Source organism: Podarcis raffonei, chromosome 3 (genome assembly GCF_027172205.1).
Source record: "Podarcis raffonei isolate rPodRaf1 chromosome 3, rPodRaf1.pri, whole genome shotgun sequence".
NCBI classification, from domain to species: Eukaryota; Metazoa; Chordata; class Lepidosauria; order Squamata; family Lacertidae; genus Podarcis; species Podarcis raffonei.
The window spans coordinates 71,770,828-71,797,776 of NC_070604.1; the positions used below are offsets into that span (position 1 = coordinate 71,770,828).

The 26,949-nt window shown below is 44.3% G+C and overlaps 1 protein-coding gene across 1 annotated transcript in view; it reads left to right on the top strand.

The window, feature by feature from the left end:
* The window catches only part of IGF2R (insulin like growth factor 2 receptor), a 69,808-nt gene extending 43,228 nt beyond the window's left edge, over window positions 1–26,580 (top strand). Inside the window, exons 31-48 of the mRNA XM_053382328.1 lie at window positions 239–429; window positions 944–1,070; window positions 2,185–2,310; window positions 3,077–3,348; window positions 5,531–5,749; window positions 7,663–7,812; window positions 9,524–9,685; window positions 10,662–10,869; window positions 12,083–12,229; window positions 13,994–14,228; window positions 15,102–15,238; window positions 15,915–16,032; window positions 18,596–18,742; window positions 19,127–19,311; window positions 19,569–19,755; window positions 20,340–20,492; window positions 23,674–23,743; window positions 24,729–26,580. Of these exons, the coding sequence (XP_053238303.1) occupies window positions 239–429; window positions 944–1,070; window positions 2,185–2,310; window positions 3,077–3,348; window positions 5,531–5,749; window positions 7,663–7,812; window positions 9,524–9,685; window positions 10,662–10,869; window positions 12,083–12,229; window positions 13,994–14,228; window positions 15,102–15,238; window positions 15,915–16,032; window positions 18,596–18,742; window positions 19,127–19,311; window positions 19,569–19,755; window positions 20,340–20,492; window positions 23,674–23,743; window positions 24,729–25,127 (3,233 nt within the window). The 3' untranslated portion in view covers window positions 25,128–26,580. The remainder of the gene's footprint in view (window positions 1–238; window positions 430–943; window positions 1,071–2,184; window positions 2,311–3,076; window positions 3,349–5,530; window positions 5,750–7,662; window positions 7,813–9,523; window positions 9,686–10,661; window positions 10,870–12,082; window positions 12,230–13,993; window positions 14,229–15,101; window positions 15,239–15,914; window positions 16,033–18,595; window positions 18,743–19,126; window positions 19,312–19,568; window positions 19,756–20,339; window positions 20,493–23,673; window positions 23,744–24,728) is intronic.
* Window positions 26,581–26,949: the final 369 nt, after the last annotated feature.

Sequence of the window (26,949 nt, forward strand, 5' to 3'; positions counted from 1 at the left end):
AAATAATATAGACTTTACCCATTCAGAAGCCCCAACTTTTCCTTGAATTAAGTTGAAGTGGTGTAGCCACCTCAGAAACGTGTGCTTGAATCGACTCTAAAGTTTTTTGGTAGCTTTTCTTGAATATGTTATTTGTAGCAAGACACCACCACCACCAAGAGAATGTGGTGTAGGCTATCAGGCAATGCTAAACCCTTTATTTTCCCTTCCCCACCCTCTTTTCTGGTGCCAAACATAGATTTCTGTTCACCGGATTCTGCAGCCTGCCTGATGGATGGGTCCAAGTATATAAACTTGGGTGAGGTGTCTGAGGGAATCCAGTGGCAAAATGGCATTTTTGTTATTAAATACATCAATGGTGAGAAGTGTCCAGACCAGATCAGGAAGAAGTCTACAATAATCCGCTTCAAGTGTGATGAAAATGCAGTTGTAAGTATGCCTAAGTAGGTCGGATTTTTTATGTCTCTCCCCCCCCCCCCCCAATGTGAAGAGCCATTGCATAGGTTCCTGGGGGTAAAAATGGACCATGCGATTGGATTTGTATCTTAGATAGCATGCAGATGACAAATTTACCCCCAAATCTGCAGCTGTGGGTAATAAAACACTTGGCAGGACGAGGCAGTAATTATACTGCCCTGAGGAACTCGTCACAGAGTAGTTCCCTGGAAAGGAAACAGTGTGTGGTCCAGATTAATCTTGGGTGGTGACGAGGGTTCTATAACAGAAGCTTAAACTGATGGATGTCCAAGGGGATTTATGATTTTGTGTCTTTTGGCCACAATAACTTTGCTAAGACCTTCTGAAGGGAAGGTAGGCTGCTACCAGGGGTCAACATTCCTGCTGCCTTCCCCCAAAAGGGTAAAGTGTGCTGCAAGAAATATTGCCAGTACCCCAGCACAGAAGTTTTGCAGAAGTTGACTTTTTCATATCCATTTTTGTCCAGGATTCCAAGCCTGAACTTATAACTGCCATTGAGGATTGTGAATATACTTTTATATGGTTCACGGCTGCTGCGTGTCCTCTGAAAACCAACGTGCACAACAATTGCACAGTATCCAACCCTCTTACAGGTAAGCCTTTGACACACACGTGGGCCTGGTCAGGGTAGCTGTAACTAGAATCAACCTTTAATCGTTCTGCCATGGGAGAGAGCAACAGTGGACTTAGGACTCTCAAATAACCATCTTGGGAGATCCCAGGCTAATCTGAAGGGAGCAGCCTCATACACCCTAGTGATAGTTACTCGTTCTTGCTCATGTCCATTGGTGGAACATAGAAAGCTGCCTTATACTGAGGCAGGCAGTATTGTCAACACTGGCTGGCAGCAGCTCTCTAGGGTTTCAGGTGGACTTTTCCCAGCCCCACCTGAATATGCTAAGGATTATGCCTGGGATTGAGCCATGTAAAGCAAGACCCCTTCCCTAACTCCTGGATCTTGCAGGTATATGTCATTCCTGTTGTATCACAGGGAATGCACCCATAAATTGCAAGTGGAAGGTTGCACTGGGGCTACAGCGCGATTGTACAGGATACAGCTATTTTGTGGAAGAAAAACGATGCCCCAACACCCACCGATAGGACAGAAGGTTATATGAAACAGAACACACAAATACTTCTGTGAGGGCAAACAACATAAGCTACCAATAATGTCACATTTATTTGTGGATTGGCTGTAATCGAGGGAGAGTGGTTGCTACCTCATTTTATGGGCTGCTTCACACACAACACTGGGTAAACCTCCCTTTAGTGTGTATGCATGCGCACAGCAAGGTGCTGCAACCAATCACATATCTCTGGTGCATGTACCTGTATGGGTCATGTGCCTGTTTCGCATTCCTAAGTGTATGTCTAAGTACACAAGAATGCTGCTTTGTCAGATCAAAGGCCCATATGGTGCAGCATCCTGTTCGACAGTGCCCAGCTAGGGGCCCACGGGATACCCAATAGCAGCAGTCACCCAATTTGTGTTTCCCCACAACTGGTATTCTAATCCTGGAGGTAATGCATAGTCATGAGGACAATTTCCTCCATGAACTTCTCTAATCCCCTTTGCAAGCAATCTGAGTTGATGGTCATCTTGCAGTTTAAAGCACCACAGGTCTACTCCTTGGGTAAACAAAAATCTCAATTGCTCTCTGCAGGGAAGCTAAAAAGCTAAATTATCCTCTCCCCCCTCTCTTGCAGGCCATCTCTTTGACCTTAATTCTTTAAAGAGGCAGGATGGTTATACTGTACCTGATTACAGGAACCAGAGAACATTGCAACTGAGTGTGTGTGATGAAGCCAGAGGTCCATGTGGCAGTGGAGTTGGTAAGCCTGGACATATCAGTGGAGCTCATGGAAGTTCTGTGGAGTTCTCATGAAACTGTCTCTGTACTTATAACCAAGCTAATCCAACCAGCAATTTTACTACTTTAATTGGAAATAGCTTTTACCCTGTACTGCTCTCCTTCCTGCCTACCCTGTGTACCAGTGCCACCTCTAATGTGACTGGCCATCCATGCATATGGGTATAAGATTCTTGATCAGATTGCACACTTCATCTGGCATGTCAACTGGGATTTGGGCCTATACAGACTGGGATTTTGCGGGCACACTTGAATGGCTGTTGCCATTGTTGGTAGGATGGAAATGCTGGGTGCATAGAGGAGGAAGTGCAGGATCATGCCCTGCAGCATGTGGGAAGTGGCCCAGTGCATCATCTAAACTCACCTAATTAAAAATGCTAACATTGAATACATCTTGCACAAGCTAGATGTAGGTCACAGTTCTTCCCATTTTATAGATAGGGAACTGAGCCTGAGAGCAAGTGACTGTGTTAAGGCTGCCCAGTGAGTCAACGAACAATTTTAACCCAGTGTTCTAAGAATGAGTGCTTTCCACACGCTGTAACATTTTGTTCACACCCTCTTTTTTCTGAGCGAAGTCCTCAAAGTTCTCAACTACTTGGTGTAACTAATGTAATCCCTCTCAGTTCTGTTGAAATATAACAGCCCAAGGAGTGGATTGCGCAGCTGCTTAACTCAAGCTTCCTTCCGTCATAACCCACCCATTGCACTTCTAAACTTGTTAATAGGTGTCTGTGTCACTGGTGGCCATCAGCAACCAGTCAGTGCTGGAAGACTGACCAAAGCATTAACTTACGAAGATGGAGTTTTGAAACTTAGCTACAGCGGAGGAGAGTCGTGCCCTGCAAATCCTGACCTGAAGTATACAAGCTATTTCAGCTTTGTGTGCAGGCCTGATGCTGGGCCAGGTAGCCAGCCCTTCCTTGTCTCCTTCGATGAGGCGGCATGTGCCTATTATTTCTCTTGGCATACGGCTTTAGCTTGTGAAGAAGAGAGTCCGGTAAGTGAATTGGCAGTTTCATCAAGCTCCTGTTACCTAAAATGTCAAAGTAACAACAATGCCCGCAAGCAATATTTTTAAGTTGGAAAAGGCACAGGTTTAAATGCTGCAGTTTCAGATGTTGGTTTTGTGTGTTTTTTAAAGAGGCAATACAAAATTCTCAGATCCATAAAATTTGTGGTATCTTGTTCTTTTTTGTTGAAGCGGGTAGCTGGTGGCTTTTTGGTTTTGTTTTGTTTAGGAATAGATGTGTTCTGTTTAGGTAACAGTAGAACAGAGGCAGTATAATTGTGTTGCCAGATGAGAAGTTATAAGTCCTGCCAAATAATGCAATTATTGCCAATAACTCTGGTACAGTGCAGGCATAATTCTACATTTGATTAAGGGAACAGTAGATATCCACAGGATATCTGGAACGGAATTCATATTAAACTTAACCAAATCATTAATGGTCAGTCACAACCCCCCTCCACCCCAGGCATGGAGGGCAGAGCAAATTTGGATGCAAGGGAGTAGGAAAGAGGGGGTGAAGGAGTTCACAGTCCCACAGTGCAGTTCCTTGACACTGGGTAGCATTATGTCAATTCCAGAGCTCCGTGTTGTGAGTAACAGTCAAGAGAAGAAGAATCCCAATGGTAGGTCAATGGAGACCTCTTTTTCCATTGAGATTAATATATCACTGTGTGTTGGACAACTTAGCAGTGCTCTCAAAGCACCAGCAACTGCTGTGAAGCAGAAATGTCAAGAAGGGAGAGGCTAATCAAGGCCTTTAGCTGTTATTGCCTTGACCAATAAATAAACTGCAAAGTTGATCTTCTTGTGCCTATGGCTCAGCCCAGGAACATGTGTCATTTCACTGGTATTTGCTTTCAATCAAGTGTACAGTGGTACCTCGCAAGACGAAATTAATTCGTTCCGCGAGTTTTTTCTTCTTGCGAGTTTTTTGTCTTGCGAAGCACGGTTTCCCATAGGAATGCATTGAAAATCAATTAATGCGTTCCTATGGAAACCGCTTGCCGGGCTGGCGGTGCGGAGAAGGGCTTTTCTCCCCACCACAAGCCTTCAGGACGGGTCCGGGAACAGAGGGGAAGGCGCGCTGCGCTTCTCCTCTGTTCCTGGAGCTTGCGGGGCTTGTGGTGAGGAGAAGGGCTTTCCTCCCCACTGCCAACATTCAGAACAGCATTCTGAATGTTGGTGGTGGGAAGGAAAACCCTCCTCCCACCGCAAGTCTTCAGGACAGGTCCGGGAACAGGGGAAGGCGCGTTGCGCTTCTCCTCTGTCCCCGGACCTGTTCTGAAGGCTGGCGGTCCACCGCCAGCCTTCAGAACAGCCATCCGAAGGCTGGCGCGGGGAGAAGGGCTCTCCGCCCCACCGCCAGCCTTTGGAGCAGCCTTCCGAAGCCTGGCAGGGGGAGGTCTCTCCGCCCCACCGCCAGCCTTCGGAGTGGCCTTCCGATGGCTGGCGGCGGGAGGAGGTCTCTCCGCCCCACCGCCAGCCTTCAGAGGAGCCTTCCGAAGGCTGGCGGGGGGAGGAGGTCTCTCCGCCCCACCGCCAGCCTTCGGAGGGGCCTTCCGAAGCCTGGCGGGGGGAGGAGGTCTCTCCGCCCCACCGCCAGCCTTCGGAGGGGCCTTCCGAAGCCTGGCGGGGGGAGGAGGTCTCTCCGCCCCACCGCCAGCCTTCGGAGGGGCCTTCCGAAGGCTGGCGGGGGGAGAAGGTCTCTCCGCCCCACTGCCAGCCTTCGGAGGAGGTCCGAGGACAGTGGGGAAGACGCGCTGCGCTTCCCCGCTGTCCCCGGAGATTTCCCTATGGGCTTTCGTCTTGCGAAGGAAGCCCATAGGGAAATTCGTCTGGCGAAGCACCTCGAAAAATGGAAAACTCTTTCTTCCTGCGAGTTTTCCGTCTTGCGAGGCATTCGTCTTGCGAGGTACCACTGTATCCAGGACCAAGACAGAAGTGACCTCTGCTGGAGAAGTACAAAGAGACTGAAGGGAGATTCAGGGTGGGATGGGCTCAGATTGAACACATGATCAAATGAACACATTGGCTTGCAGTGCAGTAGAGGAGGGGGGAGCACTAAGAAAAGAACAGACCCCGATAAATTAGATTTTGTTTTTGCTTGTTGACATTTGGGGAACAGTAGCTGCAAGTGCTGATTTGTGGAACTTCCTCCCACTGCAAACAGGTGGAATGCTCAGTTACAAATGGCAGCACAATAATTGATCTCTCTCCTTTGATACATCGGACGGGCTCCTATGAGGCATTTGATGAGACGTTCGATGATTCCTCTGACCTTACTCCAGATTTCTATATAAATATTTGCCGCCCATTGAATTCCATCAAAGATGTCAACTGCCCACCTGGAGCAGCTGTCTGCATGGTTCCAGTTACTGGTCCCCCTATAGTAAGTTAACCCTATGTATCAAACAATCCTCTTTAGCAAATGTGTTAGTGTTTTCGTAATTCATAACTAGTATGTTGGCTTATGGTTAATTGAGGGTCGCCTCTCTCTGGACAAGTCACTGATTCTGCATGGTGACTATTGTTATAACTGCATGTGGTCTGAACCACTGAGGAAAGAGGGATGTCTTTGTACATTCTTCCTTCTCCCACCCTCACAATCCGGGGGGGGGGGCACTGTCCAGAAGTGGCTGCTTACAAAATCATGGTCTGTATCCAAAGAAGTGCATAACTTTTTACTTGTACTCAAGGCTTTGGGGCTATGTTTTGAGCGACAGATCCACACATCTCATGGCAAACCTCTTTCAAGACAAAATATGTGTTCCAAAATCAATTTGTGATGTTGTCTGTGGGAGAGTGCGGTGTCTCCTTTCAAAGGAAAAAAATGCCATAAAAATTAGGAAAATGGGCAGCATTGTATCGTATTACAGCCCAAACAATGTGGTGATCTTATTTTGTGGAAAGTCTGAAATAAGATGTGGAAATGTTTTTATTTTGCCAGATTGTTTTACAGTGGTGCCTCGCAAAACGAATGCCTCGCAAGACGAAAAACGCGCAAGACGAAAGGGTTTTTCGGTTTTTGCGTTGCTTCGCAAGACGATTTTCCCTATGGGCTTGCTTCGCAAGATGAAAACGTCTTGCGAGGTTGTTCGCTTTTTTCTTAAAGCCGCTTGAAGAGGCGCAGTTGCGACGGACCGTGCTTCGCAAGGCGAAAAACATCGCAAGACGAAAAGACTCGCGGAACGAATTAATTTCGTCTTGCGAGGCACCACTGTATAATGATCAAATTTCTGTTGGATGCTGTTCTAAGGCTGCAGTTGAAATTCTGGCAGGGCCTAACAGAGTGGTGGGCCCACAGCCCTGCTGCTCACACCAACCAGGCTGGAAGGTTGGTGGGGGCAGGCAAATCTAGTGGGACCTCGGCAAGCTCAGTGCCTTCCTCTCCCACATAGCCACCTTCTTGGGGCTTTGCATGGGCTGCTGCTGGTGGAGCACCTTCTGGTGGCACTTCCTCCTGCTTGCCTGTTCAGTGAGCAGAATGGGGAACTTGGTGCCTAAGGAGCAATGCTGGCATCACTCTGCAGGCTGTAGCCTGCAGAGACTAACAGGGCCGGGTGCAGGGACACCTGCTCAACTCAAATCCCCCCCCCCCCCAGCCTGACACAAAGGAGCTTTGGATTCTGGGGCCATGTGCGGAAGCCTCAGAGAGTTGCACTAGTTCTGTTGCCTTTTTGCGGTACCAAAATGCAGACTTCTTGGTCCTAACTGTCTTTCTAAAGTTGCTTATGCTCTTTGTTTTTCCATCTTTGACACTGGAGGAAGGCAACACACCAAAGACAGTAAGATGGGACAACCGTGAGTAATACATTAAATTAGCCGCCTGGCCTCTCATATAAAGAGGGACACTTATAGCTGTTCTGTATGTCATGCGGGATGAGGTGGTGAAATTCTGGGCTGTTTCCCTTCAGGCTGCAGGTAGGGGAAGTGCGTTGTTGAATGGCCCACCGTTAGGTGAAAGCTCCATTTACTTAATAAATTGGTACATCTGTAAGAATGCTTAAATTAACTTCTCTGTGTTACTAGTTTTTTCAATGTGAGGCTGCCTTCAAAAATCCAGCCCCTGCCTTTAGTCTATCATTATTGTACAACCCAAGAACACTGCCGCCTTGTTCCACATTACTTGTGAAGCTGCTTTTGCAGTTTCCATTGTTCATTGCCATTCCCCATGTGAAATGGAATCCTCTCTTGGTTTTTTGTGCATCTTGTCTTGGTGCTCGCTGGCACTATGGAAAATCATGCCAGTGCTTCAGGTGAAAGTGTCACAACCAAGTTAATTTGTTGTGTTTTCTCATTTAGGATATCGGCCGTATTACTTCGCCTCCCAAGCTCAACCCTGCAACACATGAAGTTTACATTGCTTTTAACAGTAGCACTCCTTGTCTGGAAGATAAAAGTCTCAAGTATTCTTCTCTCATTGTGTTCCATTGCAGCAGAGGGACAGATCTGGTAATCGTCATCTTATTTTGTGTACTGCCAAGCCTGAATCAAGGGTGGTGGTGGGGAAGAGAATAATCTTTGGGGGGAAAGGACAAAAGTGAATTGAGTGAAGGATGATTAAATCTGTTCCAAATGCTAATTTGCAAAGTTCCACAAGAGCCTGTAGTGCATCTGCTGCAGAGATTTTCAAAGTGCATTACACTCATGTCCCACAGAAACTCAAAACTCAGTACTAAAATCTTCCTTGACATGAGGCGAGAAATACTTATTTTGCCTCTGACCATCTTTGACCCTCAACTCACCCAAATAATACTTCTGATGAACTCTTAACCATAGAAGATGCTAGTTATTTCTAAACTCTATAACTAGGTCACCATTGCAGAGTTTGAATGTAGACTTGAATTCTGAAAACAGGAAGCTTATATAACATGTTGCTCTTCCAAAATCCAGGTGTCCAAAGCTTTTTGTAGTCCAATTTTTTGTTGAGCAATGGGCAATAGGAAGGGCATGAAAGTTTAGGGTGGGGGTTAAGGAATGGAGTAGCTGCTACTGGAGAAGGGCAGGGAGATGTGCAAGGCATTGCCAGTTTTCTTGGGGTGTGGAAGGTATTGAGTATTTGCTAGATTTTCTTCACAAGATCTTGAATGGAAAGTTGGGATTCTTAGAATCCCTGTGTGTGTGTGTGTGTGTGTGTGTGTGTGTTGCTTAGAAGGTTCCATGCTTGCATGTGAAGTACATGCAGTCAGAATACCTGACCTTTAATGTATTTTTTACATCTCTGTGTACGCTTGAAAATGTTGCAAGCCTTGGCAGATGTGTGCTGTTAGCTTCAAAGGCTGTTCCTGCTTTTTTAAAATGTCTTGATGATTCTAATGTGAATTTAATGAGGGATGCTGACAGCAAATTACGCAGACAGCAGGAACACTGTGTCCATAATGTTCTATCAAGCCCCGCATCACAGAGGTAAATTCTTCTGCTTAATGGGTCTAAGTCTGAGCATAAGTGCATGGCATGTATCCACTTTAAAATAGATAGAAAATCAAACAGTTTAAAAAGTGATTCTCCGTGTAGACAGCACAAACCTTGGGGGAGAAAGGGCATTTGTATTCTGCCTCATTGGCACAAGAGTTTCTGCAGGATGAGATTTCTAGGCTACTCAGTTATCCTGTGAACCTTAATCACATGGGGGAGAGTTGATTTATCCACTCACTCCTGCAGAGTCCATCACTGATGCCTCCCATATCACCTCTGGCTTCTTGCACTACCAGAGTACATGGGAAGCATCTGTTTGGGTTACATAAGAAGGGACCTCAGAAGTCAGAGCCATTGTCTGAAACACCATAAGGGGGTAGTGGTGGAGAGGAATAATGGTGGCAGATCAGCTTTTTATTAGCTACCTACAACCTTACCCAGTGCTTGTCCAGATGAAGAAATGAATATATTCCTTATAACAGACTGAATGCAATGGGATTAATTTCACTGGCAGCGTTTGCACATTATACTGGCTTACCGTGAACACACAGCTGCCTCTGGCATGCGCAGGAGCAACCAATCATAATCACAGGCTTAGTGCTGCACCCGAACCATTTTTGTTTTGATCTGACGAATCACAGTGCTAACCCAAAGTTTGCTCTTGAGTATCAGATTCCTAAAGAAGAAGGTTGCAGTAAGCCAAGCCTAAACAATTTTCTGTTTTCTCTTGTTTGTGTTTTGGTGACAGGGAAAGCCAAAAATGATAGGGCAGTCCACCTGCGAATACATATTCGAATGGAGCACTCCAGTTGTTTGCCCTGATAAAGTGGACGTCTCGGGCTGCTCAGTGGCTGATGAGCAGCTGCACTACACTTTCAACCTATCCAGACTTTCTGCAAAGCCTTACCAGGTGATGTGATGCAAACTTTAGGTGCTGTGGCCAATGAGGGAGCTGGATGCTTTGAACTGGAACCTTGTTTCTATCATGGTGGGGGGAAAGGGGTTGGTTCAAGCTTTGTGGTAAGCGACGGATCATAGCTCAGGGGCAGGGCATGTGTTTTACCTGCGTCAGGTCCCAGTTTCAATCCTCAGCATCTCCAGCTCAGTTGGTATGGCATCATATGCCAGCTTTGGTTATTCCCCTTCCTCAAAAGTATCCAAATGTGCTGCTGCGAACTCCACTGCATTTGTCACTTGATTTGCCCCCATCTCCTTTGGGGGGGGTGTAACTTGCATCTATTCGGTTCTGAAGGCTTTTGAAAGTTCAAGCGACGGTGTTTTGTGGAGTTGTTTCCCTAGGTGATCTCACAGTGTGGACTAATAATACAATTCTTCCAGAATGGAAACTCTGGTTGGAATATTCAGGTTTTTTTCAGGGGAAGACCCAAAACCTTTTTGTAAACAATGGTTACATGGAACAATTGGGGTGTGTGTGGAAGACTGACTTAAGTTAGTATTTGAGTGGTTCCAGTAGTATTTATTTTTGAAGGATGCCTCTGTTGGTGGGGGACGCATGCAGAAGAGGGCTGTTGCGTCCATGTCCTGCTTTTTGGCTCCCCAAAGGCCTCTGGTTCACCAGCATGAGTTCAGGATGCTTGGCTAGGTGGACCTGTTGATCTGATTCTGCAGGGCTCTTATGCTCTTGAAGTTTGTTGAAATTGAGACCACCATCTGTTTGCAAGCAGCAGCCAAAGTAAATATTTCCCATGGCAGCCTTCACGGTGCTCCTTCTTGTTTTCTCTCTTAAGTAACTAAACAAACCAAGATGACGGTAACACTGTGCTCTGTTTCTGCTCCCAGTCTTCTGGACGTCAGCATATTGGAGACATGTTTAACATTTTCATTTACTCTTACTTGCACTTTAACAATGGTGTTTGCCCATACAGATCTCTGCTGGGTCCAAGAATTACCACCTAGGGGTGTGTTCTGGTGCTGCTGGTGTGCCCCAAGGAAAGTGCAAAGATGCAGCAGTGTGCCTGGTCTCGGGCAACAGTGCTGTCTCCTTTGGCAACAGAAATGAAAGGAAAATGGACTACCGGCATCAAGATGAAGCTGTCATTTTGCAGTATACGGGTGGTGATGAGTGCCCTCCAGGTAAGGCCTTCTAAAGCTAGCAAGAGTCTTTACTTTTGAGAAGACTTTTAAGCCCACACCCATGTGGTAGTTAGACTTGACCAGCTTCTAAGCCAAAGGGTAACTCAAAGCAACATTATTTCCGTAGCTCATTCGCCCTCGCAGCAGCCCTCTGCAAGAAGGAGGTTCTCATTTTTGAGTGAGAGGTAACTTAGCTGAGGCTAAGCAGACTATAGTAGCCCTGGGTACTTTCCCATGGGAAATTTTGAAATGGAGCTTCTGCAAAGCGCAAAGTTGTGACCTTCCTAGGACAGCTTCCTGTTTCTTGTCTGATTTGTATCAATGCCAAGACAAGGAAGGTGGGCAAAACCCACCAGATCTGCATATCTTTCTAAGGCTGAAACTCTATTTGTGCCTGCTTGTTGTAGACTTGAACCTCATATTTCTGGCAAATTCAAAATCGTGAATAATAATAATAATAATAATAATAATAATAATAAATTATTTATTATTTATACCCCGCCCATCTGGCTGTGTTTCCCCAGCCACTCTGGGCGGCTCCCAGCAGAATATTAAAAGTGCGATAAAACATCAGACATTAAAAGCTTCCGTAAACAGGGCTGCCTTCAGGTGTCTTCTAAAAGTCAGATAGTTGTTTATTTCCTTCACATCTAATGAGAGGGCGTTCCACAGGGCGGGCACCACTACCGAGAAGGCCCTCTGCCTGGTTCCCTGTAACTTGGCTTCTTGCAGTGAGGGAACCGCCAGAAAGCCCTTGGAGCTGGACCTCAGTGTCTGGGCTGAACAATGAGTGGTGATCGTTCCTTCTTCCATATGTGTGTATTAAACACGCACAGTTTATATTGGGAAAAATAATAATTGAAAGGAATTAGCATGACAGCTGTGAAATAATTGCAGTTTTGTCACAGTTAACAGCAGTCTCCCCAATGAAGTTATCAGTCACAATTGCATAACTAGTCATTGTGGATCAATGGGTTATCTGGCAAAGTTAATACCTGGGAGCAGATCCATTGAAATGAATGGACTTGTGTTCATCTTGCCATTCAATGTCAGTGGGTGTACTCTGAGTAGAACTAATATGGGATGCAAGCCATTGCCTTCAATTACGAGTGGCAGTAGCTATCCAGTGTGCTTGTCTGCAGGGATTGCCTGCTCATGAAAGGTGCAGCCTGTGGCTCTCTCTGTGTGTATTGATACTTCCTTTCACTTGCAGTGACTGATCTGGACGAGCTTTGTGTCTTCCCTTTCCAATACAATGGTAAAACGTACGACACATGTGTTCAGGAGGGACGAGAGCGGCCATGGTGTGCCACTACAAATAACTTTGGAAGAGACAAAAAATGGGGTTTCTGTGTCAGTGGTAAGCAAGCGTTGGAAAAATGCTCATGCAGTTTGGGGCAGGTTCAGATGGAACAAGTTGGTAGCTAGGGGTAGAGCAGCAACCACAGAAAAGAAAAGCAACAAACACTGTGGCCTGCAGCCTGCACAGCACTTCTGCACACATTTTAGAAACTCTGCAAACAACCAGATGTTTTGCTCTGAGTTAGGGTGAATGCTGATAGTGAATATTTCTGCTAACCCATGGGACTCTCCCAATCGACACCAGGAGTCATTTGCATAGAGCATTAGATTAGCCTATTGATGAATGACCAACTTGATTTTGAGTTGGAAAGGATATGCAGTGCTCATGCAGTTTGCCAGTGTGCAAGACAAGATGCGCAGTAAAGGTTGTCATAGAACAGGTCATCAAAGTTAGCACCTTTGTGCAGTGTCAGGGATGGGCAGTAACAAATAGTGTGTGTTCCTCCCCGTAATCGTTTGTTTCAGGATGTACTGAAACATATTTTGGAAATTTTATTCATCTATTTATTTCTATTAAATTTCTATCCCACCTTTCTTCCAAGGAGCTCAAGGTGACAAAAAGTTCTCCCCTCCCCTCCTCCTCTTATCCTGTCAATAACTCTATGTGGTAGAGGTTAGGCTTAGAGATGGGGACTAGCCCAAGGTCACAGTTTCATGGCTGAGGGGCATTTGAACCCTGGCCTGTCCGGGTACTAGTCCAGCACTCTTAACAACTACACGACACTGGTGCTCAAATTTTAATACGAGGCTGTAATCCAAAGCTTGCACATTAACACCGTCAAAATCAGAAGGATTTACCTTGGAGAAGATGCATTTAGAATGAGAATATTTAAGTGAAATATACAATTTTTCTGTCAGAAAGATAGCATGTAGATCAAACAAAATTCACGATGCTGCTTTTGTGTTTCCCTCTCTGGTATCGCTAATGGTCTTGCACAAGAGTTGTCCTAGATTTCTTAATTCCACCACCCTCTTGCAGAGAGTCTGTGTTCAGCACTCAACCATTAATTTAGCCTAACTGCTAAATTAACGTGGGTAAAACCTCAGCGCCTAGGACTTGCCGATCGCACGGTCGGCAGTTCGAATCCCCGTGGCGGGGTGCGCTCCCGTCGTTCGGTCCCAGTGCCTGCCAACCTAGCAGTTCGAAAGCACCCCCAGGTGCAAGTAGATAAATAGGGACCGCTTACCAGCAGGAAGGTAAACGGCGTTCCGTGTGCTGCGCTGGCTCGCCAGATGCAGCTTGTCACGCTGGCCACGTGACCCAGAAGTGTCTGCGGACAGCGCTGGCTCCCGGCCTATAGAGTGAGATGAGCGCACAACCCTAGAGTCTGGCAAGACTGGCCCGTACGGGCAGGAGTACCTTTACCTTTTTTACCTCCATCCTTACAGACCTGTAAATCACCTATGATGAGTTTTATTTCCAGGTGTCTAGGCAGGGAAGCTGTTGGCAATGGGAAGAATTAGTCTCCTCTCCAGCCACTAGGGTGCTACAAATGATCCCTCTTTGTGAACTAACAACTTTTGTAGGCTTACTTAGGGTTGCCATGTTTTAGTTTTGGCCAAAGTTGTCAAGCTTTTTAAAGTTGTTTTTTTTCTCTTCAAAACCTGGAATATAATGTTGCCAGCTATGCTCCCTGTGCCTGCAAATGTTTCTCAAATGCTACATGGTTGCAGCCCATGTACTGTGGTGGGACGGTGGTCAGAATTTGGGTGTGGATTTACAGTTGCTTATGAAGGTGAAACCTTTGCTTGTGCCTTGCAGGAAATGGCCGCCGGGAATCAACTATTATTTTCAAGTGTGATGACAATGCTGATGATGGGAGCCCTCAACTACTGAGTGAGACAAATGGCTGTGCAGTGACATTTGAATGGAAGACGCAAGTTGTGTGCCCACCCAGGAAAATGGAGTGCATGTTTATTCAGAAGCACAAAACTTACGATTTGAGAGTGCTTTCCTCCCTCACGGGATCTTGGATCTTTGCTGACAAGACCAGCTCGTGAGTCTGTTTTACAGTTCTAATGGAAACCATATTCCTAGTACATTTTTATTTGAAGGATAGGAGAGCCACCTTACAAATGTTGGTCTTAACTTTTGAAGACAAGAGGCTGCCAGTGTCACACAGAAACAGGTGGGACTGTGCTTAACTGGTTTTGCACTCTTGTGTCTTTTGATCTCATTTCTTTGAGAATGCATGAGGAATTTATATCTCAAGGTAACAGTGGGGAGGTATACCAGTAGAAAAGAGGTGCACATTAGCCTGAAATGGTGTTGCTACTTGGCAGTGCCCAGTGTCACTGGAATACTGGGCTTACTATGATTCCAGAAGTTTCCAAACAGAAAAAGGTTCAGGACAGAACTATTGAGGTTTATAGAAGACTTAAAAGGTAACTAGTACGAGGGGAATGGAAAGGCTTGGTCCACTTAACGTAGAAGAAGAGATGAAGACATGAGATGGCGGTACTCCCCAAATGATTAAAAGAAAAATGGAGAACACTGCTGTGACACGCAATACCAAAATTATGGAAGATACTAGCAAATAGACAAATTACCGTATTTTCACATGTATAAGACTAGATTTTTTTCCTTTAAAAATGTCAAAAATTAGGGGGTGTCTTATTCTCTGGGCCACCCCACCCCCATTTTCTTAAATCTGAGTCCCCCAAAATAGGGGGCATCTTATACATGGGGGCATATTATAGACCGAAAAATACGGTAATTCAGTTTACACAATTTAGGCAGGTTGCCGCATTCAGTTTTTCTTGGTGCAGAATTTAAATGTTTTAGCCTAAAGTACACATAGCTATGGTAAATATGCAGTCATATACTAGGCTGATCTATTACTTGTTTTCTTTTCCTCCTCTGTTTAAAGTTACTACATGAATCTCTGTCAGAGAGTCCACGAAGGACCCACAGGTTGCCCAGAACGAGCAAGTGTTTGCCGGAGAAGTCAGAACGGGGCTGTGCAGGTTCTGGGATTAGTACATACTCAGAAACTAAATGTAACAGGTATGTACCTAAATACAGTGCATGGTTTTTTTTAAAAAAAGGGGGCAACTGAAATAAATATTTTAATGTAAAATGTGTCTATTTACATTTATTACTCTAAACTGCTGAAATCTATATTATATTTAGTTTTCTATTTCTTCTCATCATGGTCGCTTAAGCTAGACTTTTTATTGAGGCATAGACAAATCTTAACATTTAATACCCAACATTCATTGGTGTAATCCAGCCCCTATATAAATTACTAGATAGTCTGCTGTAAAGCCTCAACAGGCTGTGGATTCTGCCTGCTGTTCAGTACACTGGCCTGTGCAAAAGTGCCATTAATACTTGGTAAAACCTTCCCCAAAGGACAAATACTTCTTAAACAATTGGTCCTTACCTTTTATGAAAGACCTGCTCTTAATCTTTGGAAACTAAATTCACAAACATTCTGATACATTTTGGGCCATTTGACCTAGCTGTAAAATCTTGAGCTCTTCTGTTACAAGGACCAATAATTACATTGAAGGAAATGTCACTAATGCAAGGTCAAAATGGGGTGGGGGTGGGTGGCTGGCATGATTTTAAAATGTTGGTTCGTTTTTTGTTGCAAAGCATTGCTTGTGTTTTTGTGTTGGTTCCAAAAAACATTGGATCTTGCCTTTTAATTAACAAGAACGTGATGTTTCTGTTTCAGATGATAGAATCCTTGTCAGTTACTCCAACGGCCACGAGTGTCCACAGAGGAACAAAAAAGCAACCACCGTGATAGAACTGAAATGTGGAAAAACAGTTGGCATGCCAAGGTTTAATAGGTAAAGTGTTAAGAGTAACTGGCTGGTGTAGTGCAGTTGAGGGCCTCTTGAATGTTACTGTGATTAATGTGTACACCTCAGATATGTTGGTAGTACGTGCAGTGTTCCTTGAATTGACAGGTAGGGGAGAGAGAATTGCCACCTTTTTCCACCACACATTCATAAGATTGGGATCCAAGGCTACTTGGCACTGTGACCGCATCCTCACTGTTATTCTGCTTCGACAGGCATGGCTTATCCCCAGAGAATCCTCAGAAATGTAGTTTGCTAAAGATGCAGAGAGTTGTTAGGCAGCCCCATTCCTCTCACAGACCTGCAGTTCCCAGTGTGGCTTATCAGTCGCTCTTCCCTAGATGCTCTGGGAACTGTGAGAAGATGGGGGTCTCCTAACAGCTCTCAGCACCCTTGGCAAAATCCAGTTCCCAGGATTTTGCAGGCGAAAGCCATGAATGTTAAAGTGGCCTGTGTTAAAGGACTTGCAACTGGGTGGAATTTTTGACCTTGGTATCTTCAGGGTGACCAGTAACCTTAGCTGCAAGTTTTGCCACAAAACAGCATAAACGGAATAATATTTGTGCTCTTGGCATGAATAGAAATTGAATGTAGTTGACCTGTAACAAGCTGAGGAAGGAGGAAATGAAGCAGTATTTAGATACATAAATCCTGCAATGTTTGAATTACAGCATATTATCATTTAATCAGCTTGTTCTGCATCACGTCCCCTTTTACTTTGTTCAAACACAACAGTGTCCCATAGGCATGAGTTGAAGTAAAAATGTAACTAAGTAACAGTGCCAGCTTTATGTTGGCTCAAGAGTCTTCTCTGGGCCTTGATATGTGGCACATTCTGTGTCTCTACATGGATTAGCGGTTAGTGGTTCCTCTCCAAGTGTCGGTTTTTCTCCATTGAGCTCAGCCCTCTCCCACGCATCTTCCTTGGCGTACTTGGCAAGGCCTCTCTCTCACAAGCACACTCTGCTTTGCCAGGGCTAAGAAACAGAGACAGTTCTTGTTTACTTTTCCTGAGTCATTTTCTTCTTATTGAGGGTCCTGACACAAGCTAAAACTTGCCCCTTGGGCTCAGTAGACAGTTACTGCCTCAGGTTGTCTGTTAGCAACTTGGTGGGGATGGAATTTTAATTATATAAGCAACACCACCAACCACTAGGAGGTGCTGTTCCATGTCATTAGTGCTTACCTAAGGCTCCATGTTTTCCTTGTTCTGTCTTGTCTGTCACACGGTCTTGGAAATGTTCCTATAAAGAGCATTTCTTTGTTGGAGACTTCTGCCAGTTTTACTGCCAGATCTCTAATAAAACCTTCAGGCAAGAGGGAGTTGGGAGCCTGCTTTTAGCAGCTCCCCATCAGCATTATTTACATTTATGCACTCCTGGTGTCTGTGAGCTTTCCTGTATATCTTTACAAACTTCTTTCTGCAGTGCTGAGTGTCAGAAGCATTGTTCTTACAAGAATCTTGGGATACTATTATGCAATTTGGCCCCGCTGAATAGCTGAGGGCTGTAGAATGCATGCATAAATATGACATGCCACTTATATTTCCAGATCCTCTTCAGAGCCTCCTTTTGCAAAGTTATTTCTCTTTTCTATCCCAGTTATTTCTCTTGTTTTGTTTCTAAAAGACAGTGTACATGCAACTGCATTCACTCCCAGTCTTGATCCTGGTAATCCTCTTTTTGTTTCTTCCTGGTCAAGTGTAATTTTATTCAACTCTGTGGTGTTGATGGTCTTAAAATGTGTGTGTTCTGTGTTTCAAACTGGAAGATGTTTCTATGGGACACTGGCACTAGACTGAGATGCAGCAGTTTTGTTCTTTTGTTGATAACCAGGTTTTTCTGGAAGAGTGTATGATGTCCATGCAGGGATTGTGGTAGGGAGGAACGGTGTCATGAGTGGCTGTCTACTGAAGAGAGTTATTATCAAGTGAGCAGCTGCTGGCGGACAATGGTTCTCATACTTCTTGTGTAGATAGCTTAATTCCTGGGTCTCCTGGGGGGCTGCTTACCTATTGCCCTTTCACTTACATTATCAGAACCAATTCCATGTTACAAAAAGCACAGGCCTTAGGCTGCTAAGAAGGGCCAGTTTAACTGGTGATTTTCTAGGGGAAAATTAGAGCACACCAGTGCTTATTAAGATAATCACAGACTCAGAGCTAGAGCCTTGTCAGCCTGAATGATAATCTGGTGCTGATCAAAATGGCCTCACTGTCGATCAGAGCAATTAAATCAAGTTTAGAGCTTAGAGGAGGTATTTCCAACTGTTCCACAACTTGCTCGTGGGCCACAAATTACTCTCTTAGATATTCTGCTGTAGAATAGGTGAATGCACGTGGTGTGATTTCCAAGTTTAGATGTATTCATAGAAATGTGCTAAAGAGGGCACAGTTTTATCAACTTGAAATGAAACACTTGAATATAGACAGTCACAGATATGCAGCAAATAAGTCTTAGCTGTTCCCTCTCCATCACGCGGCCTCTACCATCGTGTCATTTATGCTTATTGCTGGTAAACCTTTTCCTTGCTTCTCTGTATTTCCTGTTAGGATTGATGAAGAAAACTGTGCTTACTACATCACATGGGAAACTCGGGCTGCTTGCGCTGTGAAACCCCAGGAAGTAACAATGAAGAATGGCACAATCATAAATCCAGTGACAGGGAAGAATTTCAGTCTGGGCAATATATATTACAAGTAAGTATACTCTCCTGGTATAAAAGAAGTGGTAGAAAAGGCAGGGGTACAAAAATTCCAGCCACTCAGTCACTGCTTCAGACGTGCTTGGAGGCGACCAAATAAGATTAGTGCATATTGTAGAGTAGTATCAAGTAACAACACAAGATAACACAATATACTTGGAAGAATAGCCTACTTGGAAGAGTCATGATGAGCTGGAGATGTGCTGTGCAGGTCTCCTTGTTAAATGGAACTGAACTTGAAATATGAACTTGGATTAACAATCAAGTGAGAAGAGGTGCTTAAGGTGACTAATGCATACTGAATATTTTGTTTGTTTGTTAACTCTGATTATATTTGTTCCCTGTGTCTTTTAAAAACCATGAATCTACTCTGTTTCAGATTATACAATGCTTCCGGTGATATAAGAGCAAATGGTGACACCTACATTTATGAAATTCAGCTTTCTGCCATCACTCATTCAAAGCACCGTGAATGCTCTGGAGCCAACATATGTCAAGTTAAAACATCAGATACCCATTTTAGGAAAATTGGATCTTCTAGCAAGGCTAAATATCATGTTCAGGGCAAGTACCTATTGCTTCTAATATTAACTTATTGGGTTACAGCAAACATACTTAGCGATATGTCTTGGAAATGCAACATCTGTTGAGAAAGCATAGATCAAACATTAGTTTAGCTCAAGGAACTCCCTTATTTTTCCCCCCTAATCCAAATAGCTGCAACAAATCTAACACTGTTCTCTCTTTAAGAGGTCTTGAATATGAATAGGTAAGTTGTAATTTCTTAGAAACTTTGAATCTTTCCTCTTTCTTTTTTGTAGATGGTGATTTGGATGTCGTGTTCTCCTCAGAGTCCCAATGTGGCAGAGACAAAACAAAATTTGCATCTTCAACCATTTTCTTCCACTGCAGCCAGCAGGCCAAAGAAGGCATCCCCCGATTCCTTCATGAGTCATCAGATTGCCAGTACTTGTTTACCTGGTACACCTCGGCAGTCTGTCCATTGGTGTAAGTGAGAACACTGAAACCTGTCACTTCTTTCCCTATGGGATAACAGAGAGGGGTTGTACATTACTAAAAGCCATGTTGGAATCTTGAGTGACACCTAATAACCACACAGAGTGGCAGCCATAGTAATTCTGCAGTCATAGTTATGTGGGTTAGATAGCACCTACCTTTTTTAAAGGGGTGTCGTGATTGGCAAACGGATCCCATGTAAAGACAAATCTCTGAGTCTCCCTAGTGTGTGTATATTAAAAAAAAAATTAGAATCCACTGATTAAACTGCTTATTCTGGATGCCTCTAGCTTTTCCTAATATAACAGCTTATTTTTTTTAATTTAAGGCATTTGTGTACTGCTATTTATAAACATCCCAGGGTGGTACACAATACTAATGATATCTAAAACAATAAAAGACTGAAACTCAATAAAGTAATAAAATAAAAATAAAACTAGTAAGCCTTGAAGTTCTAAAAATCACAGGCAGAATCCTGAATTGGGTTTGGAAGCAAAAAGAACACTCATGTACGAAAATAACCTTTTGGATACAGGCCCCTCCCTCTCAATACTGTTTCTTTTTATTGCCTGCAGAAGCTCCAAGCCAACAAACAACGAAACATTTGTAGAAGAAATTTATAAAGGCCTTTCAGGAAGAAGCCAAGCAGTTGGTGCCATACTGAGTTTGCTCCTTGTGGTCCTTACAGCATGCCTAGTTATCCTGTTACTTCATAAAAAGGAAAGACGGTAAGGAGGGATGGAATGGGGTTCCAGTTTTTCAATAAATTCCTGGTCCTCACCCCCATGCAAATTCAGTCCTCGCAAATCCATGCAGGGGCTATGTTGATCACTTCAACATAGATCACTTCAACAAGAGAGCCAGTGTGGTGTAGTGGTGAAGAGTGGTAGTCTCGTAATCTGGTGAACCGGGTTCGCGTCTCCGCTCCTCCACATGCAGCTGCTGGGTGACCTTGGGCCAGTCACAATTCTCTGAAGTCTCTCAGCCCCACTCACCTCACAGAGTGTTTGTTGTGGGGGAGGAAGGGAAAGGAGAATGTTAGCCGCTTTGAGATTCCTTCAGGTAGTTATAAAGCGGGATATCAAATCCAAACTCCTCTTCTCCTTCTTCTATTTCTAGTCCATTGGGAGTACACAACCAGCAACAGGAGCACCAAGTTGCAGGTTTGATCCCCGTAAGGGACAGCTGCATATTCCTGCATTGCAGGTGGTTGGGCTAGATGATCCTCAGGTTCCCTTCCAATTCTATGATCTCTGCTTTGGGATACTTCATTTTTGTGTGCGGCACAACTCTTCTTAGGGAACCTTGTGTCCAGAGGCATCCATGGTTACGTGCTTCATTGCTGAAACTCCCAAGCACTAGTACAATGGTCATTCTCCCATTCCTGCCTTCATGCTTTCTACTGTGACCAATCCACTCCCTCCCCCCCCCTTTCATCAAGTCACCTTCCTCAAGTTGCTCCTCAAAATTGACTTTTTCAGCAGATCACCTGTGTAGTAACTGGGCGCCCAGCCGCTTGCCCCTCCCTCACCTGTCTTTGCTTCTCCGGCCAGATCAGGTTTCTTGGGCAAGGCTGGCAAACCCGTTTACTTTTCAGAAACAGGACAAAATAGCACTGGTAGAGCTGCCACCACTCCCTCGTCCCAGGGTTACCTGAAGCCACAGCTCAAGGGAGTCAGCTGTGCTCCATTATTACCGGCTAACCCCCAAACTACAAGTTGCTTCCACAAGCTTGCAGGCAGACATCCTTTGATACAGCGCAACCAAGAAGTCTAGACGCTGGAATTAGCCATTCCCCCGGATAGGCACACACAACACAAGAATATGTCTTTCTTAAGATTTATTTTAAAAACATAAAAACATGCTAATAAGCAGGCACTTTATTTGGTACATTACAGGTACAGAAAAATAAAAACGTTGTAAATTATAGCTAGCTATATACCGTATTTTTTGCACCATAACACTCACTTTTTTCCTCCTAGAAAGTAAGGGGAAATGTCTGTGCGTGTTATGGAGGGAATGCCTACGGGTGGCGGGGGGAATCTGCTGCAGTCATGAGTAGAGGATCCATGGTTCCCCTTCCTTCCCTCCTCCGTGGCTTGCTTTGAAACAGCAAAGCGGGAGAAGAGCCGCTGAGTGGGGAGGAGAGAGGGACAGAGAGCCTGCTTCTTTAAAGGAGCAAAGCGGGAGAGGAGAGGAGCCGCTTACACGAGTCCTGTCTGATTGGTTCCCTTATACCCCCCTTCTTCATTATTAGCAGCATCCTTCTCCACCCACCCCACGCGTGCTCCTTGTCCCTTGAGTGCTTTTCCTTCCCTCCTCACTTAAAACGTGGTTACAAAGCACGGATCCACATGGATCCCAAATTCACCATCAGACCACATAGCATGTCCATGGCTACATCTTGCACCAAAAAAATGATGCACCCACTGTTGCCTGGGGCCGCAGTGGTGCAAAAACGTGGTTACAAACATGGATCCACATGGCTCCTCAGGATTTTTGCATTGGGCTACACCAAACTCACTCTCAGATCACATGTCTGTGGCCACAGAATGAACCACAAAAATCATACATCCACTGTTTCGTTTAGAATATTTTTTTTCTTGTTTTCCTCCTCTAAAAACTATGTGCGTGTTATGGTCGGGTGCGTGTTATAGAGCAAAAAATACGGTACTCACTTCTATACTCTAAAGCAAAGCTGGGATAGTTAGAGTCTTTTCAGAAATCCACATCCAAAGGTCTCAGAAAATCTTCAAGGCAAAAGCACAAAAGACGAAAAGACGGCTGCTTGGTGGACATCAGCAGCCGGGCGATTCCATGCGAAAATGCAGAGAGCGCGCTTTCAAACCCCTTTGCAAGATCTTTTAACCATAATTTACACGTGGACTTAGGGACCCCAGAACCCAATCAGAACCCTTTGATTACATTTGAATTCTCCAATGACTAGCTTGTGAGCTAATAATTCTAACTTACAGCAGCTGAGCTAATTAAACCTGCAAAACCCAATTAAGCCTTCAGAACCCAGATCAAGGGGTTTCCTCCCTTCCCATGGAGACTGGTAGAACTTAGGCAGATGTACATTCTCAAGCAATCAAGGATAGATAGCAGTTCAAAGGGTATGGTCACAGCTTCGAACACAGGTGTTTAACCTTCAAATTAGCCCAACAATTCCTTTCCCATAGAAGTCCTCTCACGCCCTTGGAGCCAGCGGGCCCACAAATTAAAGCAACAGGACGGCCCTCATATTCCTTACTGGTTTCCCACAAGGCCTTACTCTCCACTTGACCAAAGAATAGCTAATAGGGGAGTACTAACTTTACTACAACCTGCCTAAAGGTAAAGGGACCCCTGACATTAGGTCCAGTCATGGCCGACTCTGGAGTTGCGGCGCTCATCTCGCTTTATTGGAGCTTCTGGGTCATGTGGACAGCATGACTAAGCCGCTTCTGGCGAGGTTTAACCCACAGTGCCACCCGCGTCCCTCTCATCGCCTGCCTACATCCTGTTAAATCCTTTAACAACTGAAGAGGGATGTTGTGCAGGGGAAGTATGCAAGGGGAAGTATGAAAAGGTTAGTGGGTGCTCTTGCTCTGAGCAAGCTCCTTCTAGTGCACCCTTCCACATAAAATATTGCATGTTTTCTTTTTAAGATGGCAGAAATGTGAGTTACCAGTGTAATGGGAAGATTGGGGAACCTATGGCCCTCCAGATGTTGCTGGACCTGTTGGCCTTGCTGGCTGGGGTTGATCCAAGTCCAACAATGGCTGGAAGGCCACAGGTTGCCTATCCCTTTGGTAGAAGCTGAGGTAGGGCTAAGCCAGCAGTTAATAATAGAAGTGAATGAAGTAGTGAATTTGTAAGTTGCATTTTACTCAAAAGTATGTAATGCTAATGTTTGCTATTTTGTAGAGAGACCATGAAGCAAAAGATAGCCAACTGCTGTCGGAGAACATCTAATGTTTCCTATAAGTATACAAAGGTAATTGTTTCTCTGTGTGACTCAGAGGGTTTGCTCCATTTGACTATGAATTGTATGCATAGTTGCAAACTCTGCTTAAAATCATACTTGTTTCATGTAATCAGGGGCTACTTGTGATATAATATAAAGTAGATTTACTTAGCAATTGAAGTCCTATAGAATCTCTTTAAAAAAACAAACTTGATTATTCATAACTTTGTTGTTGAGAGTCAGGGTTATTCCCTCCTGTCCTATTCCAGTTTTTGAAGAATCCTATGAAAGAATTTCCGTATGTCCAGGCTTCATATCTGATTGGTGTGGGGAATACTCAGAACATTGGGTTTTCTAATATGGCTGTGTTAAGGGATTTAAGCCAAATCTCTGAGAATTGAATTTATTTTTCAAGCTAAGTGCAGAAGCTTGGGAGCAAGAAAAAAGCACATTGATACAATGAATAGGTCCAGCTCCTTTTGGTGTACATAGATTTCCTAAATAATTTCCCATTCCTTCAGGGGACATAGTTAATAGAAATCCATACGGGGCCTGGGGTGGAGGTGAGGGTGCACTTTGTGGCCAAGAAATACACCAGGCTAAGTTTGTAGTAATTCCTTTAAAATGGTTGAATAGGAATTGTTTCAGCTATACTTTTATTTGTATGTAAGAAGAAATTTGCAGATTGGAAAAGTAAAATGAAATAGTTGGTCATAAGATGATGCCTTGTTCAGTCAGACCCATGGTCCATATAGCCCAGTATTATCTACTTGACGGGGAGCAGGATCTCAGACCAGAGGCCTTTCCCATCACTTGCTCCTAATATCCTCCCTTGGTTATTGCTTGATTTTTATAAACTGGTGCCAGGTTGAATTCTCCATGGTTCTTTGCCACTGAGCTTGTGATCCATTTCAATGACCTCATTCCAATATGAGGTTTATCTTGGGATCCATAGAATGGTTGTGCAAAGACTTTAAAATTCTGCTTGTTAACTGCACCCTCTTGAACATGACAGATAAGCACTGAAGAACTGAACGAGAACGAAATGGAATGGCTCATGGAGGAGGTAGCTGCACCCAACCAGAAGTCAGGAAACGAAGGGCACGAAAATGGCCACATCACCAGCAAAGTAGTCAAGTCGGATGCTCTCACTTCTCTTCATGTGGATGATATGGACAGCGAGGATGAAGTCCTCACAATACCAGAGGTGAAGATTCATTCAGCGAGGGGCGTCCAGTCTAGTAGGCTTCCTCATGACAAGACCCTTAACCTCCCAAGCAGCAATAAGCCTGGCCTGCTCAATGGCAACAAGAATAGCAAAGGCAGCACCGCTTTTGGCCAACGGAAGCTACAGAACTCAGTGAAGACAGCTTCCTTTCATGATGACAGCGATGAGGACCTGTTGAACGTTTAACCTTCATTGTGCCTAATCAAAATTCCATGTGTGTGTGTACATATATATATACATAAAGGTGGGACAAACAAAATACTTCCAACCAAATATGAAGACTTTAGCTGCAGATGCCTTTTGCAAGGGAGTGTTTCAAAGGGAAGGTGGGAGGAGGAAAGAAGGGTCAATCCTAGTTGTTTACAATGGTCTGTTTAGTGATTACGGGATTTCTAGCATCCACCGGAATGAATTGTGGCAATTCTTCTCCTCAGCCAGGATTTGCACTCTCCCCGCTCTGTAGATTGTAGAGGCTTCATAATGCTTCCAAAAGGTAGGCTCAGATCTGAACGAAGTCCCCTCACCTTCAAGACGAGACTTGTATTTTAACACTCTTATTTTTATTTATTGTTCTCGGTACTCAGGTTCATGAAAATAATAATAAGCACCTTGCTCTTCCTGCAGGCCAGGGTGTTTGTGTTACAGATTCACCCCATCACATGAAATGGAGATGAGGGGTCCTCTGTATGTTTGCTGGGTTGTTTTGATGTACATTTTGGAGCTGGTCTGTTTAAACTTGCCTGTACATTTGATTTCCCGTATCCTAACTTAAAATGCGTTATGATTTGAAAAGTGTTTTTACTGGAAGGTACAAATCTTCATAGCTTTAGCCTTGCACAGTGGCTGTTCGTTGCATGTTGAGTCTCTTTTGGGGGGGTGGGCTTAGCCAATCACATTAAATCATTCATCAGTATTTACAAAACTTTTGGTGAAATAACCCAGAGCTCTCCTTTAGCTTTGCTGTTTCTTTCGAAGAGCAGTAAGGAAGGCAGATGTTCACTGTTATAACTCCTCCTAATGTTGTCGTGATGAGAAGAACGCTGTACCTCTTTTGAAATGCGATCCTGCTTCAGGGGCTGTAGAAGGCAGGGGGAACCCTGTCCCTTTTGGGAAATGGCCCTTCTGGAAGAGTCTCCTAACCCTACCATATGGAACTAATTTATTCCAAGCCAAGCTATGGAATTTCTAGAACATCAGCTTCACTGCCCTGGGAGAGATGTATGCCTGCTCAAAGCCACAGGCGAACAGAAGCCTTAATTGCACAGACACAAACTTGAATTTTGGCGGACACTGTGTGTGGACACTGAGAGGCAACAAATGTTTTTTGGGTAATATCACTGAACATCCAGGTCAGTTTTGCCTGCTGGAGCCACTGAAATTAAAGTGTTGTTGGCAACATTGAATGAAGATCTCCCTATAGCTATTGACATCTACTCTGTTTCTGACGGATCTCACGGGCAAAGAGCAAGTTTCTATGGACAATGCACCAGTATTTAACACTGGCTAGAAACTCTTCCTTGTTTATACCTTTTCCTATTTACACTGGTTTGCTTAAGGTTGGCTTCCACTTAGGAATCTGATTTAATGTAACAAAAAGTGTTCAAATGATTTCAATAAAAGCTAAATTATGTTTCCCAGATTAATTAATTTTTCGTAATTTTAAATAACCTTGTAATGGGTCTCAGAACAGAGATGGAGATCTAGAGAACTTTTCTGTACAATTCTGAGTATACATTTTAAAGATCTGCCAGACTACTACCGCAGAAGCAGAATGAATTGTCAAAATCATTAGGAAGAAGGACACTCCACTCCATTACTTTGAGTGGGCTTGGTTCAAGTATTTGACCAGCTGGCCAGCCATGGGAGGCTGACTTCTAAACACTGGAAACTGCAAGGGGCCTCTGGATCCCCACTGCACAGTAGAAGTTCCCTTGGTTTTCTCTTTGATGGGGTGGATGTTTCCTGTTTCTGAGTTAGAAAATTTCAGTTCTGCTTCACAAAGGATTGG